Source organism: Spea bombifrons, chromosome 5, assembly GCF_027358695.1.
Source record: "Spea bombifrons isolate aSpeBom1 chromosome 5, aSpeBom1.2.pri, whole genome shotgun sequence".
Classification (NCBI taxonomy): Eukaryota; Metazoa; Chordata; class Amphibia; order Anura; family Pelobatidae; genus Spea; species Spea bombifrons.
In genome coordinates this window covers 95568361-95583061 of record NC_071091.1, presented here as the reverse complement: position 1 = coordinate 95583061, position 14701 = coordinate 95568361, and the positions used below count along the sequence as shown (strand labels likewise).

The following is a 14701-nucleotide window of genomic DNA, read 5'->3' as shown; positions in this document are numbered from 1 at the left end:
CTTTGTTCTATCATCCAGACAAGATGGTTTTGCACCAGAACTAGGAAACACCGACTCATTTACTAATGCATGACTTCGGTACCTTTTTTAGCTATGGAACTGTGACTGTTATAATTCCCCTACGGCTTACTGATGCAGGTTTCAAAATTAGAATGTTAAATGACATTGGGGTGAAAAAACTGACTTTCTATGTCTACCTTTCTAGGCTTCATTCCATTTGTTAGTCCAATGTTTATTGCTTACAAGAAAACTGTCTTTCATACATAGGTCCGTCTTAACTATAGATATATCATCCCTCTTACTTTTCATATAATGGCTTATTTTGAAATTGACAGGTGAGCTTTTGTGCTCAAAACACAGAACAGGGCAGAAAATACTAAATGTCCTTTTTTTGCCCTGGCCGTAACAACCATCCAACCCTTGGGCACGCATCTCTTCTGCTTATGTTCAAAACAAACTCCATGTGTATGGCGTATGTAAAAACATGGAGCATGAAATCAGCTTTAGTAGCCTATTACCAGAAGCATTTTCATTGTGCATCTTCCAATACAACATTGGGATGAAAAGTATAACGTATATAAAAGACAACACAATACACAATGTATGGAAAAAGGGCAGAAAACAAATAAATGGCTGCTTCAAAAGTACCAGAGACCTCAGTAACAGGGGCACCTGTTACGTAATGCTCGAGAAGATTGCGCAAGTGCCCTTTAAAATCCACAAGCCCGTAAACTTCATGAAACGGTTCAGATGGAAGTGAATAGTTATCGAGCCTCACGAGCAGCAGCCGTGTCTGTATTTTCAATAATCTAATAATTGAATGTGTTAGATTGTAATCTCATTAAACTGGGATCTTTTCTGAGTGATTAGAAATAGCCTTACATAACCCCTGCACTAAAAAATACGATGCAGCAAATAACTTTTTACTTCTGACATGGGCATATGAAAGGATATAGAAACATAGAATTTGACGTTAGATATGAACATTTTGGTCCGTCTAGTCTGCCCATTTTTAAGTTCAATCGGTCTTTGGTCTTGTCTTAGATTCGGGATTGCTTCATGCCTATACCATGTATATTTAAATTCCCTCGCTGTATTAGCCTCTACCACTTCTGATGGGGGGCTGTTCCACTTAGGTATCACCCTCTCAGGAACGCAAAACTTCCTCACGTTACACCTAAGTTTCTGAGCCTCTAGTTTTAGGCTACGATCTCTTGTAACATTTTGCTACCATTTATGTAAACTTCGCTCCTGCAACTTGTTAAATCTCTTTATAGTGTGTGTGTGTGTGTGTGTGTGTGTGTGTGTGTATGTGTATGTATGTATGTATGTATTACATAATCACACACGGTGAAGGACATGAATTATTTTGGAAGAGTAGCTCATCCGTCTTGTATATTCGAGTTCTTGGCTACGCTTTGGCATTGGTGAGCGGCCATAACCACAGTCTCAGAATGTCAGTAACATCACACTTTGTTGAATCCTTGGAGCAGCTGTCTTCTTCAAACAAACTGCACTAACACATACTGAATTTGCAAGATTTATTTAAACAAAATCAACTTAGCACTGAATTAAACAAAACAAAAAAAATCTGAACATGTAAAATTGCCATGTTCCTGAAACCTTTTCTCCATAATCCTATGTAGAAATTAGTACATTACAAAAATAAACAAAAAAATCAAACTGGGTTTCTTCCAAAAATGTCAATGCTTTATCTCTTTTTTTTTTTTTTTTTTGAACTACTACAACCAGAGGGGCCTCAAGAGGTGCTGAGACGTCTTTCATGTCTAAAGTATCCAGCAACTACATTTACATATAAAAAGAAAAAAGAAAAAAAAGAAAACATAACTGCTGATCAGTACCGTCACCGACAACTGTGAACACAGTATAACGTGCTTTAGCGGCCGATACCGAAGACATTAAACTTTGACATGGCTTTTTTCTTTACACGATTTCCAGAGTGATGTCATAGTATAGTATGTCAAATGCACATTAGGTAAGGCTATTTACAATTGGACTTACCGAGAACAAAGGATACAAAGTTAACTGCATGTTTAATAAAACGCAATTATAGTGCCAGTACGCGTTGATAGTCCCCCACACACACAGTAGAAGCTGGAATTAACCCTTTGCACTACAGCTGCAATCATTTTACTATAAAACACAAAATGTTATCGTGAAATTACACAAATTGCCCACAAATTACAGGTTAAGGCAGTAAAAAGAATCCTGATTGTTGGAAGTCTTGACAAAGTCAATTAAAGCTGTCTGGCGCCGCCACATCTGTCTAACTATTCCATTGTGGGAAATGTTGAACAAAAAAACAAAACAGATACATAGTCCTGAAATCAGTTTGTTACAAAACAGCGATCAGCCGTGTTGTGGTAAAATGTATGTATTGGGAGCCAGATAGCAGATAATGAGAAGACTTAAGAACACGTCACACCTTAAAATGTTCACATAAAAATATAAGAGGGGACATAAAATTTGGGTGGGTAGCCAAGACGGATTACTCAATGAATTAAGACATTTAATGTTCCTTACAGAGATTAAGGTTTGATTTGGATGTGTGCTGTTGCTATAGGGGCGGCACAGATATTGCATACATGACCACAAACATATAAAAGGTTAGAAAAAGTGACTTTCCATGTCGGGGGGGGCAGAACCGGTATTTCAACAAATCTTCGCAGAGTGCTGCACTATTCGAGAGACAAATTAGGGCACAATTTGAATGTAAACAGGTCACAGTTTTGTAAAAACCAGGAATTAAGCTTCTTTTAATTATCAAATTACGATGTTCCAGGTTGGCCAAAGACAGGAGCGTTCAAAATGGTTCCAGTACTGTTTGCATGTTGGCCATAAATGTATGTTCTTCATTCTCCTGTCCCTACATCAAGGTCATGTTGATATCAGTTTTAAAAATTGACAATTTATATAAAATGCTGTACATGTTCACAAATTATTGCATAAACAGCATAATCTCCAAGAGTGTCTGAATCACGTTTCCCTTCTGGCTTTTTTCTTCTTTTTCACTTGTTTTGCAGATTCCCAGTTCTCTTCAGGTTTACCTGAAACAGTCATTTTGTTTTCATTAGAAACAATAATCCAGAGAACATTTAGAGTATTTTATAAACAAGACATAATGTATTATTAATTACATACACAAGGCAGTAATTAGTCAATTGGATTTTTTTGTTTTGTTTTTAACAATTGTGAGCTCTGATCCCGCCAATGCATGGGCATCTTCTTGCGATGACAGGTTGAAAAACTGCCATTAAAAAAAAAAAACTCCCATCACTGCCTGCCACAATAAGGGTGATGGGAATTGTAGCCTTTTAAATGCATGGCACTGGGAGTTCAAAAAAGGGTGCCATACCGGTGGCACATACGTATACTGGTGGACATTTGTGTTTTCTAGTAACAGGACTAGGACTTCCAGGTCAGGTACGCTGTTTGTGATGTTAGGATGAGCACTTAGACATGCATTCTTCTTTAATGGTGGCCTTTGTAACCCCTTTGCAATGCAGTTCCTTACCTTTCATTAGTGGGGAAAGTTAATTTGTTAATGATTCATAGGAAATATGCACGTTTGGTTTACCTACACATAGTATGTGGGGAACCTTATGAAATGAATTGAATTTTTATTGGCTAGTTAGGGTTAGTCACGGTTATGATTAGGTGGGTGGCAGGTCCCTGCCCAACAAAAACCATCGGAACCACAACCTTGATAACAATTATCCCCATGTTAATTATTTGCAGATTAAGATGTAATTTTCCACGATCACTCCATTCCCACGCACGTGGGACGTTGTGAAAAAAGATGCATTAAACACGCCCATATGATCCTAGATAAATACGCTGGGTTGTCTCGTTTTCAGAAAGTTTTAGAACCACCACACTGCCTCAAATAAGACAAGGGCCCAGAAAATCCATACATTTAGACCCCAATAACATCCCAAAAATATGACAAATTATGTACGTGGGACAGCAAAAACACTGAAATGCGTGTCCTCAAGAGTAAAACGCCTGCGTCCTTATGATGTTAATTTGTCCAAAAAAAAAAATGAAACAGAGAAACCTGCATTTATCTGTTTACATAACCATAGCAAAAGTATATATCCCTACTCCTGGCAAGTGTTATGTCACTACTGAAAACTGGTCAGGCTTTATCTATCCATCTCAGCAGCTTCAAGTAACCGAATAACTGTTGATCACTAGAGTTGATCAACAATAAAAAAAGAATACATTTAAAACAGCCTATTAATTCCATTCTTTTAGGTTTAATACATTTTAAAATAAATGCGATTTATATTTTCCAGGAGCCATCAAAAGTATGGGGTATTTCATGCAGGCGTTTGGTTAGAGGGGAGGTCAGAGAGCGAAGTAGTCAGGCTCACAGCTATGAGCGGATGAGGTTGGACATTTTTGGACGCTTCGCTGCGCAACGGCCATGTTCCTACAGTACCAGCAGCTCTCTGGGACAGTCAGGGCAGATAAAAAGATCTCCCCAACCGGCCCATGGCAGACAAAAGCCAGACAGTGCTGGAAAACCAGCACACTTTAGAAGTAAGCATTATCAACTCAATCTTCTATCTTGAAGTTCTCTCCCTTCGCAAACTACATCTAACAAAGGCTACCACAACCAATAAAAGGGAGTGTTATGTACACAGCTAATGAACTATGACTGTATACCTGCTGATCACTACTGAATGTAACATTAAATTCAGATGAAAGCACAGACCTTGTGAAGGAGGAGGCACAATGTTCTGCTTAGCGATGGAAGGGGTTTTCTCCTGCGACTGCTGTACCTTTGGAGGACTCTTTTCTGAAATGGTTATTACAGATATCTGAGGCTCTGCAGGTACAGGAAGTGCGCGAGCCTCCTCTTCAGGCTGTACATGGGACAATAATGTTAATAAGCAGGTTAATAAAAACACACCTTTCAACAAAAGCAACTTAATAGAGCAATGGGGAGAAATCATGAGTAGACAGGAAAAGGAAACTGGATGCAGTCATGTTATAGTACGGTACGCTACCAATTAGCCATCACATTATGACCACCTGCCTAATATTGCGTAGGTCCCCCTTTTGCCTCCAAAACAACCCTGACCGGTCATGGCATGGACTTTACTAGACCTCCTGTGGTATCCAGTACCAAGATGTTAGCAACAGATCCAAGTCCTGTAAGTTGTGAGGTGGGGCCCATGGATGCATCCTGATGTCATGTGTTCTTCACGTCAGCGACGCATCCAGCCATCCACAAGATGTAAAAAGAAAACGTGATTCATCAGACAGGCCATCTTCTTCCATTGTTCCGTGGTCCAGTTCTTATGCTCATGTGCCCATTGTAGGCACTTTCGGCAGTGGACTGGGTCAGCATGGGCACCCTGAATGGTCTGTGGCTACAAACTGCAATGCACTGTGTGTTCTGACTCCTATTAGAACCAGCAATATTTTTTTCAGCAATATGAGCTACAGTAGCACATCTGTTGGATTTGACCACACGGACCAGCCTTTGCCACCCATGACCCTGTTGCCGGTTCACCACTTTTTTGGTACCGACCACCACAGACGAGGAAGAGCTGCAGTTTTGGAGATGCTCCGACACCGTTGTCTAACCCTTGTCAAAGTTGCTCAGACCCGTACGCTGCCAATTTTTCCTGCTTCCAAAACATCAACCTTGAGGACAAAATGTTCACTTGCTGCCTAATATATTCCACCCACTGACGGGCGCCATGATACCTGGAACTATCAGTGTTATTCACGTCACCTCTCGGCAGTTATAATGTTATGGCTGATCGGTGTATATTGCTTTCCCTCCAGTCTGTAGACACCAAATAGGTTTAATGTACAGAACTGTATTGTGTAGAGTCTGCGAAAGCGACAGATCTGTTTCCGAATACCACCACAAGTGCATCTTTATACTAGGGTATACTTGCAAATGTTTAACTTAATGTCCCATCTGCATTCCATCTATCACAGCACTACTGTTAACACTTTCAGAATAATTAAGGTAGGAGCATTTTATTTGTAATTTGTATGTAAAGTTCACTTAAATATACTTTGTGTTATTTTGCAATTATATTCCACAATGGGGTTAATTCAATAACCAAGTTATGAAACATTTACATTTTTAACCCGCTTGTGCAATATGAGTGGCCAACACTGGATAATGTCTCCTGTGATGAGTGGTGGGCCCTTCATAATTAGTTAACATAGTAAAATGTTTTCTAATATATCACCTATTATGCAAGCCCAACTTATTGTAAGGGAAAACCCTTCATACTGCATAATCTGTGAGATAAAATGTCTGTTCTATACTTGTCTGCACCTCATTTGCAGGCAACCTGTTTTTCCTACTACTATGGGGGGGGGGGGGTAACCGAAATACGCTTCATTGTGAGACAATGGAACATTTTCCTGGGGACAGAAAAAATAGAAGAGGTGGTGACTTGAATTACTGTCCGCAGTAGTCTGCTGAAAGGAGTATTTTTTGGACTGTGTTTAAGTAAAGAAAGCTAAACATTCACTGGGAAGTAATCTGAAGTTCTAGTGCTATAGATGTCCATAGAAGAGAATATGCCTGCAAGTGTTTACACAGTTGTGGCCTCCACAAACGCTTCATACCTTTTTCAGCTCGCCGGTCTTCTTCACTTCAGTAGCCTTTTTCGGTTCACTAGCTTTCTTCGGCTCAGTAACCTTTTTCGGTTCACCAGCTTTCTTCGGCTCAGTAACCTTTTTCGGTTCACTAGCTTTCTTCGGCTCAGTAACCTTTTTTGGTTCGCTAGCCTTCTTCGGCTCAGTAGCCTTTTTTGGCTCAGCAGCCTTTTCAACCACTGGGGGAACAGCTTTGTTTGGCTGAGCTGGAACTTGAGCTGGAATTTCTTTTGGAATATCCGCTATTTCACCATCAATACCTTCGGCATCCTAAAAACAAGACAACATTGTTATCAGTAAATACTATATTTCACGTGAGTCAAGTTAACAGGGAGAAGTAACATGAATATACTGCATTACCTCAAATTTAAAGAGAAAGCCCCAAAGAAAAATGTCAGAACATTAAAATGCAATACAGCGGAAGGCTGAAGAAAATGTTTACTATTTCATATTGTTGCGATACAGTTCCCTTCCTGGTTCATACAGATCTAACAATCCTATTTGGTTTATTGGAAAGGGTAACTGAACTGGTTTAAATAGATTCCGCATGGTTACCCACACCGTAAAGCAGCTGTCCAATAGTATCAGCGGTGACTGAAATCTGGGACAGCTGCTGATCTCTACATATGTGCTATTAGAGGGATTCTCAGATAGCTGCTAGGTCTCTTTCCCCACCTGTGCAGGGGTTCCGGACTCTTCTTCTTGCTTCTTCTTCTTTTTCTTCTTCTTCTTGGTTTTGCTGGCAGCTGAACTCTGAGCAGCAGTTTCATCTTTTTCATTCTCATTCTCAGAAACCTGGTCGTAGTGAAACATTAATTGTAAATACTAGACAAGCATTTCTAAACTTAAAGGATCACTCATTCATGTAGAAGATCTTAGACAACGTAAAAGAAAACAAAATAAACAGGATCGCACACACACCAATATAACAAAAACGTAAAAGCTACAACATTCACCTATATCCCCTACAAACAAGGTACAAAAAGACATGACTGCCTATAAAAAAACAGCAGTGCCTGACACCCCTTAAATGAAATAGGCATTTCAGCCTAAAATCAAAAACCACATATCTGCCTCTCAATACCCACTTCCAAATGACTGAGGGGTGAAAGTTAGAGTAAAGACCCCTCACCTAAACTGGTCAATTTCACCCGCAACATGGATTGTCTAGTGAAAGAGTGCAAATAAACAACGCCTATCCTAAAGCACTTGTAGCATGCTTAGCCCTTGTACATGTTTGAGTCATGTCAATTCATCTTGCTGTAATATGTGATGAGCTGTTTTTAAATTTGAAAACGTACCTTTGCTGCTTCTGCTGCAGGCTCTTCAGGCTGAACTGCAGTTTCTTGCTTCTCTTCTGCATAGTTTCCCCACACTTCAGATGGGGCATTCCAATCAGAACCGGCATCAGTTGAACTTAAGCCATCTGTGGACATTAAAGGATCAACTTATGCACGTTATAAAACAAAACCAAAGTGAAAAAGAAAAAAAAATTCCTTATATTAACACATTCATAACATTTCCATTCTGTAAAAACAAATACGCTGCTGGCTGCATTACAGCAAAAGGTAGTAAAAGTGGCACAGAAAACACTTCCTCTGCTGGCTATATTGCCGGCTCAGAAGGGGGGGCGGAAAGCAAAAGGATAATTATACAATTATAAACTAATTTGACTAATATTGTGCTACAGAAAAGTGTTACAATCAACAGGGTAGGTGGTAGAGCAACAAAATAAAACTAATAAAAAACGAACAATCCTCACAAGCTATATACTGTGTCCATTATACTTACTTAAGCCAGACCATTCGTCATCAGCGGAAGGTTCAACAGGTGTTGCATCCCACTGGGTGTCACTAACTATAGGCGAAGCAACTGGATCTGTAGCGGCAGCTTTAAAGGACAAAGGGTTACATTTATTCACAAAGCACTTAATGAACTGGTTAGGTCTGCATAACAGCTACACATTTACTTGACCAAGGTTCTGAGTAAAAGTGGTCAATGTTACAGATTGATTTCCGCTTCACGTGTCTGAAATTAATTTTGTAAGTCTGGTTGAGATTTAGAACGCAAGTCAGACATATAGACAGGAGATATGCCATGAACAACAATGACAGACTGCAGAGATGTGTTCTTATGTGCATATGTATCATACAGTAGATAGGAGAAACCAGTTCAGCTGTTCACAGAACAATACGACTCACCAGACACTACGCTGCTTATTCTAATGGAGGAAAAAGCCGAAGGCCTCGGTTCCGTTTTATTAATCCGTCCATCCACAGCAGACCAAGCAGCTGAGAAAAGAAGACACCATTATAAATAGTAAACGGATCATAATCAGCAATATGTTGTCAAGTACTGACTACAGCAAAACCATGTTAAAAGCTTTTATAAGTCTTACTTATGGTTGGGAAAATAAGGGGCTCGCTCCATGGTGCACTCCACTCCTTTCCATTAGTATCAACGGCATCCTGATTCCAGGTGCAAGGTTCGGTTTTCTTCTTTCCAGATGCCCACTTTTCTTCTCCAAGTTTGGGGGAAGGTTTTCCTGGCTTCTCATTCCAGCTGCTGCCATTCAGAGCAGAAACCTCACTCTGCCCTTTTAAAGCAAGCAGAAATACGTTTTTAAAAAGATTTTTAAATGAAGAAATGGGATTAGCCTTGTGATAAAAAATTTAAATTGTGGTGCTTGAGCAGGGAAAGACACAAAAGATTAACTCAAGATGAATGAAGCCTATAAAAGGACATTAAAAAAAAAGTTAATTTAATATTAAACTACTTTTTTTGTATAAAGCACTGTATTTACATCAAAGAAAAACTTCTCCAGGGAACTTCTTTAACCCCTTAATGACAAAGCCCATACATGTACGGGCTCAAAATGCATTGTTTTCATGGGGTTTAGGGACCGCCCATTGTCCTTAAGGGGTTAATCATGTAGAAAATATTTTTATTCAGAAGCATAAATAGGTTACAAGCGCGCAAATAATGTTTGGTCTAAGGGGAACAGCTCCTTCAATTTAAATGAAATACCTTTTGTCTTGCGGATGCCTACAAGCTGGGACGAGACAGACAAGATGGGTTCAGTGACTGATGATGTAGCATCAGTGTCTGCTTCTTTGTCACGTTTGCGCTGTTGACGTTTCTCTCTGTTACTGATTTTTGTTTCCCAGTTCCCTGATGTAAAAGAAACGATGTTATAAAACGGGGACCGAAATTCAAAAGTCAACATTCTGTGAAAACCGATTTGAGATGAGTCCATTTTTATATCTATTGCGCTTCAGATGTGTAATGTGTTTACAGCCGCCAGCATCGTCTTCCACAAGACAGATATGGCCCATTCAAAAGGGTTGCGACAATGTTGCGGAACATTATGAACTTATTGCACCCACATCTGATTCACAAAAACAAAATAAGTAATTTTCATCTGACATTCTAAACGACAGTTACAAAAGCATTTTTTTCAACATTTTTATATTACCTTCTTCAGCTTCCTTTTTTTCAACCTTTGGAGATGTTTGACTTTGTTTTGAATCAGATTTCAGTTTCTTTTTATTCTTCTTTATCTGCAAAACAAGACCATTACATCAAAAGGCTTGTCCACACCAATTATATTTACATTCTTTATATTCTACCACTAAAAGTAGGTAATACTTGCTTCTTAAAATATGAGCTGTGTGTTTTACAAAGGGTTACACAAAAATACACATGGTTTCACTTGGCCTGCGAAAGGGGGACCCTGCACAATTTAGCAGCTCCATGGGTACAACAGTACAAGAAGAATGTGAGCTCAATTGAAGAATCCATAAAGGCCATGTAATCAGTAATAAAACAGGAAAGGCAAGATCCTAATGAGCCTCAAACAATGTTAAAGAACCACTCCACCTCTATTTTCACATCAAATGAATACTGAAGTCTTTCAGTCTTGCATACGTGCGACAGACGGCTACTAGTATCGCTCTTAGCATTGCGTTCAGACTCTACTAACTTCAATGGAAGTACTACAGAGCATAAGACTACTTTTAAGTATACTTTCTGATAAAACCTCCTGGGTGCGGCAGAAACTGCGCGGGGAGACATTACATGAGCCAAAAGTCACAACCTAAAAGAATGTCTGCACTTATTTCCACGCAGTTAAATGGATTCCAATACGTTAAGAAATAATATTTAATGAGGCTGCCTGCCATGAAGTCTGTAGGTATAAACTAATGCATCGATAGGACTGTCTCTAAACACGCTTGCAGCAGATGCACTGTGAGAGCAAATCATTAGCAATTTTTCAGCGCTCTTTAAATGAGTCAACATTTGATTAATACGATCATCAGAATGATATGAGGCACAAGAGATGATGAAACTGATTAAGTAGTGTAAATGCAAATCAATTAAGAATCTTGCAAATACCTTGTGGAATCCACAAAGTATATTTGCTTCTCAGGTGGCAAGAAGGAAAATATTTGCACAGAAAAAAAATGCTATTTACGGAAGACTCCTTATTTCCGTTTACCTTCTCGTTCTTTTTGTCCGCGTCCAGTGGCTGCTTTACGGTGTCCTTTTTCACCGCGGTTATTACTTCTTCTTCTATGAGTTCCACGGGTCTGCCATTTGGCTGGAACAAAAAAAATGAAGCCACATAAGGACATTCACAATCAGAGCAGCGCACGTACAAAAGAAATTTAACTAGAATACTAACATTTTTTAAGTCTATTAAAAACATGCATACTTGGATGTAAAAATTTTACAGGATACCTGGCTGTATGAGAAAGATATACATAAATATATATAACTACTACAAAATGTAACATTTAATTGTCAATTTCAGCTCATCAACTAAAAACTAAAAGAAGCACACTATTACCAGTTTTTTTTTTGCACATGAAAAATAAAATCATGTTCTTATAAATATTTACATAAAGAAAAAAAAAATGCACATTTACAATGCATAGCAACAGTCGCTATATATATTTATATATACAGGCATTACGGTAATGAAGGCGAAATGCTGAATTGAAGGAAAAACAGTGATCGCTCTCAGCTCATAATACAGCCAGACTGAAAAAGGAAGAAGCGCAGACACGTGGGTCACAACCTCCTGTCACAAATCGCACAGATTTTGCTATGCGATATCCAGGGCCAGCTCAGCCTTTTGTGCATGATACATTAATGTTTAAGCATATTTATGTTTTCGTTTATTGTAACAAAAGCGTTGCACGAGATTCGTGTTCAACTCAAATACCACAAACTAATGTCAGAAGATACCAAGCTGGAAAGTGCAACGACACTAGAGTGTACTCAAGTAAAATGACTAGTTACACATTATCCCGTTTTCTCAGGTATATACCTAACAAAATGATCAGTAGAACCCACACACACACACACACATCTATCCCTTTGGGTTTTTGGGGATAAATTATTCAGATGATCAACGCATAGATAATCTGAATATGTAACATGGAAGTGTTCTGTACCCAAACCTATGATGTGTTTGTAAAGGTGTGGGGAAGACAGTATGTCGTTTGCAGAACAGAGGCCTCATGGGCAAATAGGGCAGTCAATGGGTTACTTATGTATTGCATCAATACGCAAAAGGCACCCAAACTAAATTAATACATTTAAATAATCTACTTATAAAGGACACTGAGGGCATCACATTAATACAGATGCACGCCTTCTTTAACCCCTTAAGGACAATGGGCGGTCCCTAACCCCATTGAAAACAATGCATTTTGAGCCCGTACATGTACGGGCTTTGTCATTAAGGGGTTAAATATCATTTTTGCTGAAGATCGCTCCTGCTTGCCCTGCAGCTGTGCAGAATACTCAGGAGAGCTCCGGTGAGCATGCTCAGTTAGCGCTCCCGCTGATTTTATTTGAAGAGCTTACCAAAAATGATGCAAATGGAGCTCTGCAGCTTCTCCTAAAAGGCAAGTGGCTTAGTTGTTACGGTAATTATAAAGTATTTTAATAGTATTATTTATTGTTTTATACAGCAGGGAAGAGTACATATTTTCTCAGAAGGTTGCATGAAACAGTAAGCAGTCCCTTCACGTTGAAATTAACGCGATATGAAAATATACAAGTAATCACTTTCACAGACGCCTCCGCAACATTAAAGTTCTTTATGCTGTTTGCGCTCCTGATTGATAGAAATAACGGGAAAAGATGATCACAGATTTTAGCAGAGGCAGGAATTTAGGGCGTTGATTCAAAGGGCACATCATGAACACACAGATGCAATCTACTGGCACAAGGTCACCTACAAGTATAGGCGGGTATGGATGCGGCCACCTCATGGAAGCGGGTCACCGGGAGGCCAGAGCTCAGGGTTCGTCTTCAAGCAAAATCTGACATGTCAGCATCCACGTGTCATAACACGCAAAACACCGGCATTCACGAACTATGTGGTTTATTCACTGTTAGATTTTGGTTTAAGCCAAAGGCCAACCATGGCAAGTTTCTCCAGCAAATGGCTTAGCTAGCCCTGTAAAATGTGTAAGTCAGATGCTGAAGAAATGTAACCAATTTAACTATACATTGTACAGGGCTTCCAGCAAACGCTCACTGAGGCTTGGCCCTTCATAATGTATCGAGACATCAAGGAGCTGAGACACAAGTCTCCCTTCAGTGAATAGGTCACTATGTTGGGGTAGGAATGGAAGGGATTACGTAACATTCTGCCCTTTCTAACTGCACCGAAAGTTTTCTGGGCCTGCACCCCCACACTGTGACAGGACCTCCATTATCATTCGGCTCCCTCACCTTGGCCTTCTCCGACGGCTTCTTCTTGTTCTTTTTCTTCGGTTCCTCCCCCTTGCCATTCTTAGCAGGCACGGGGACCTTAGGCTCAGCGAGCACGGGTTCCCTCTCCTCCTGTGTTCGTTTCTTCTCGGAGGAGCCACGGCTAGTAGCCCAGAGAAGCAGCAAGAGCAGCAGCAGGCCTAAAGAGGCAGGGACAGCCAAGAAGACCCATGAAGGGTAACGCTGAGGCTGTAGGCCCAGGTCTAGGCCCAGCTCAGAGTGGAGGAGGCCGAGACCCTTGATGAGTAGCTGCCTGAGACGTACAGACACCTCTTCGGCCTGCTGGGAAGCCACCTCCTGCCAGCCAGACGCCATCCCTGACTCTGTACCTGAAAATAGAAAGAGGATAGAAAGAGTGGGGAGGGGAAACACCGCCACCGGGAGCTGCTCCCCTTCCTGCCCCGGTGGAAGATAGACTCTGCAAGAAAAAGCACGGGTTGACTGGGCTAGGGAGCAGCGACATACGTCACGGCTCCGCCCAATCTGAGTGCCGCAACGTCATCCCTCCGGCCAAAGGGAAGCCATCTTGGCCAGTAAGGGGAGGGAACAGGGCGGGTCACGTGCTTACGGGCAGTTGCTGACGTGGAATTGCTACAAGTTACGGAGATGTGGCTTTCCCGTGTGTCTGGGCGGGCACTGGGATGTTGCGTCATAGCGCAATCCGACTGGGTTTTGTTTAACACTTTGAGTGCCACTAGTGAAAAGCGGCGGATAGTTAAGCCATCAGAAAGTGAACAATGGTTTTAACTTACTTTAATAACTTACCTTTAGTGAATGACACAGCGACATATACGTGTGTTACTGTATATAAAAGGACCTGTGTGCCAGTTTCAAATATGGCTTACGCTGCCTCTTATTTTAACTGCGCATGTGTATAGCACCAGGGTGTGTTGAACTGACGTGGCTGTGCTTGTATAGACGTCTGGTTGGTAAAAATAAAATCAGTGTTTCCCGTATGTTAGGATTCCAGCACATGGTGGCGTGGAGCCCTCTAGTGTTAAGAGATTTGTATTAAGAGTGTGGTGCTGCTCAGCGTGTTCTAGTTGCAGAAATGTTTGTGTTTGGAATACTAAATACGAAAATAAAAGGAAGTGTGTAAATTATATTGTATTTATTATTACTGTTATTATTATTAATAATAATATTATTCCAGTTGGTAATTGGTACCAGTCTTTGTCTTTCCCCTCATGGATTAGGGGTTTGAACCTATGGACTTGAGTCACCTACTGATTTAAGGAGCCCTGTAGTTACTACC

At 40.3% G+C, this 14701-nt stretch overlaps 1 protein-coding gene across 1 annotated transcript; it reads right to left on the bottom strand.

Annotated features, from left to right (window-relative positions):
- Nucleotides 1-1527: 1527 nt before the first annotated feature.
- Nucleotides 1528-13862, bottom strand: MTDH (metadherin). Its single transcript, XM_053467198.1, has 12 exons — nt 13408-13862; nt 11156-11257; nt 10133-10217; nt 9685-9828; nt 9056-9253; nt 8859-8948; nt 8449-8547; nt 7959-8083; nt 7333-7452; nt 6628-6927; nt 4742-4892; nt 1528-3068 (listed from the first exon to the last, which is right to left on the bottom strand). Exons 1-12 carry the CDS (start codon nt 13759-13761, stop codon nt 2998-3000), a joined length of 1839 nt encoding a protein of 612 aa, XP_053323173.1. The 5' UTR covers nt 13762-13862; the 3' UTR covers nt 1528-2997.
- Nucleotides 13863-14701: the final 839 nt, after the last annotated feature.

What these genes read in the sequence shown, in the direction of transcription:
- MTDH (XM_053467198.1), bottom strand. Translation starts at nt 13,761, where the DNA reads ATGGCGTCTGGCTGGCAGGAGGTGGCTTCCCAGCAGGCCGAAGAGGTG. An exon ending in AAAAAAGGAAGCTGAAGAAG is followed by an intron (nt 9,829 to 10,132) that starts GTAATATAAAAA and finishes CTTTTACATCAG; the next exon opens with GGAACTGGGAAACAAAAATC. An exon ending in CTGCAGCAGAAGCAGCAAAG is followed by an intron (nt 7,453 to 7,958) that starts GTACGTTTTCAA and finishes CACTACGACCAG; the next exon opens with GTTTCTGAGAATGAGAATGA.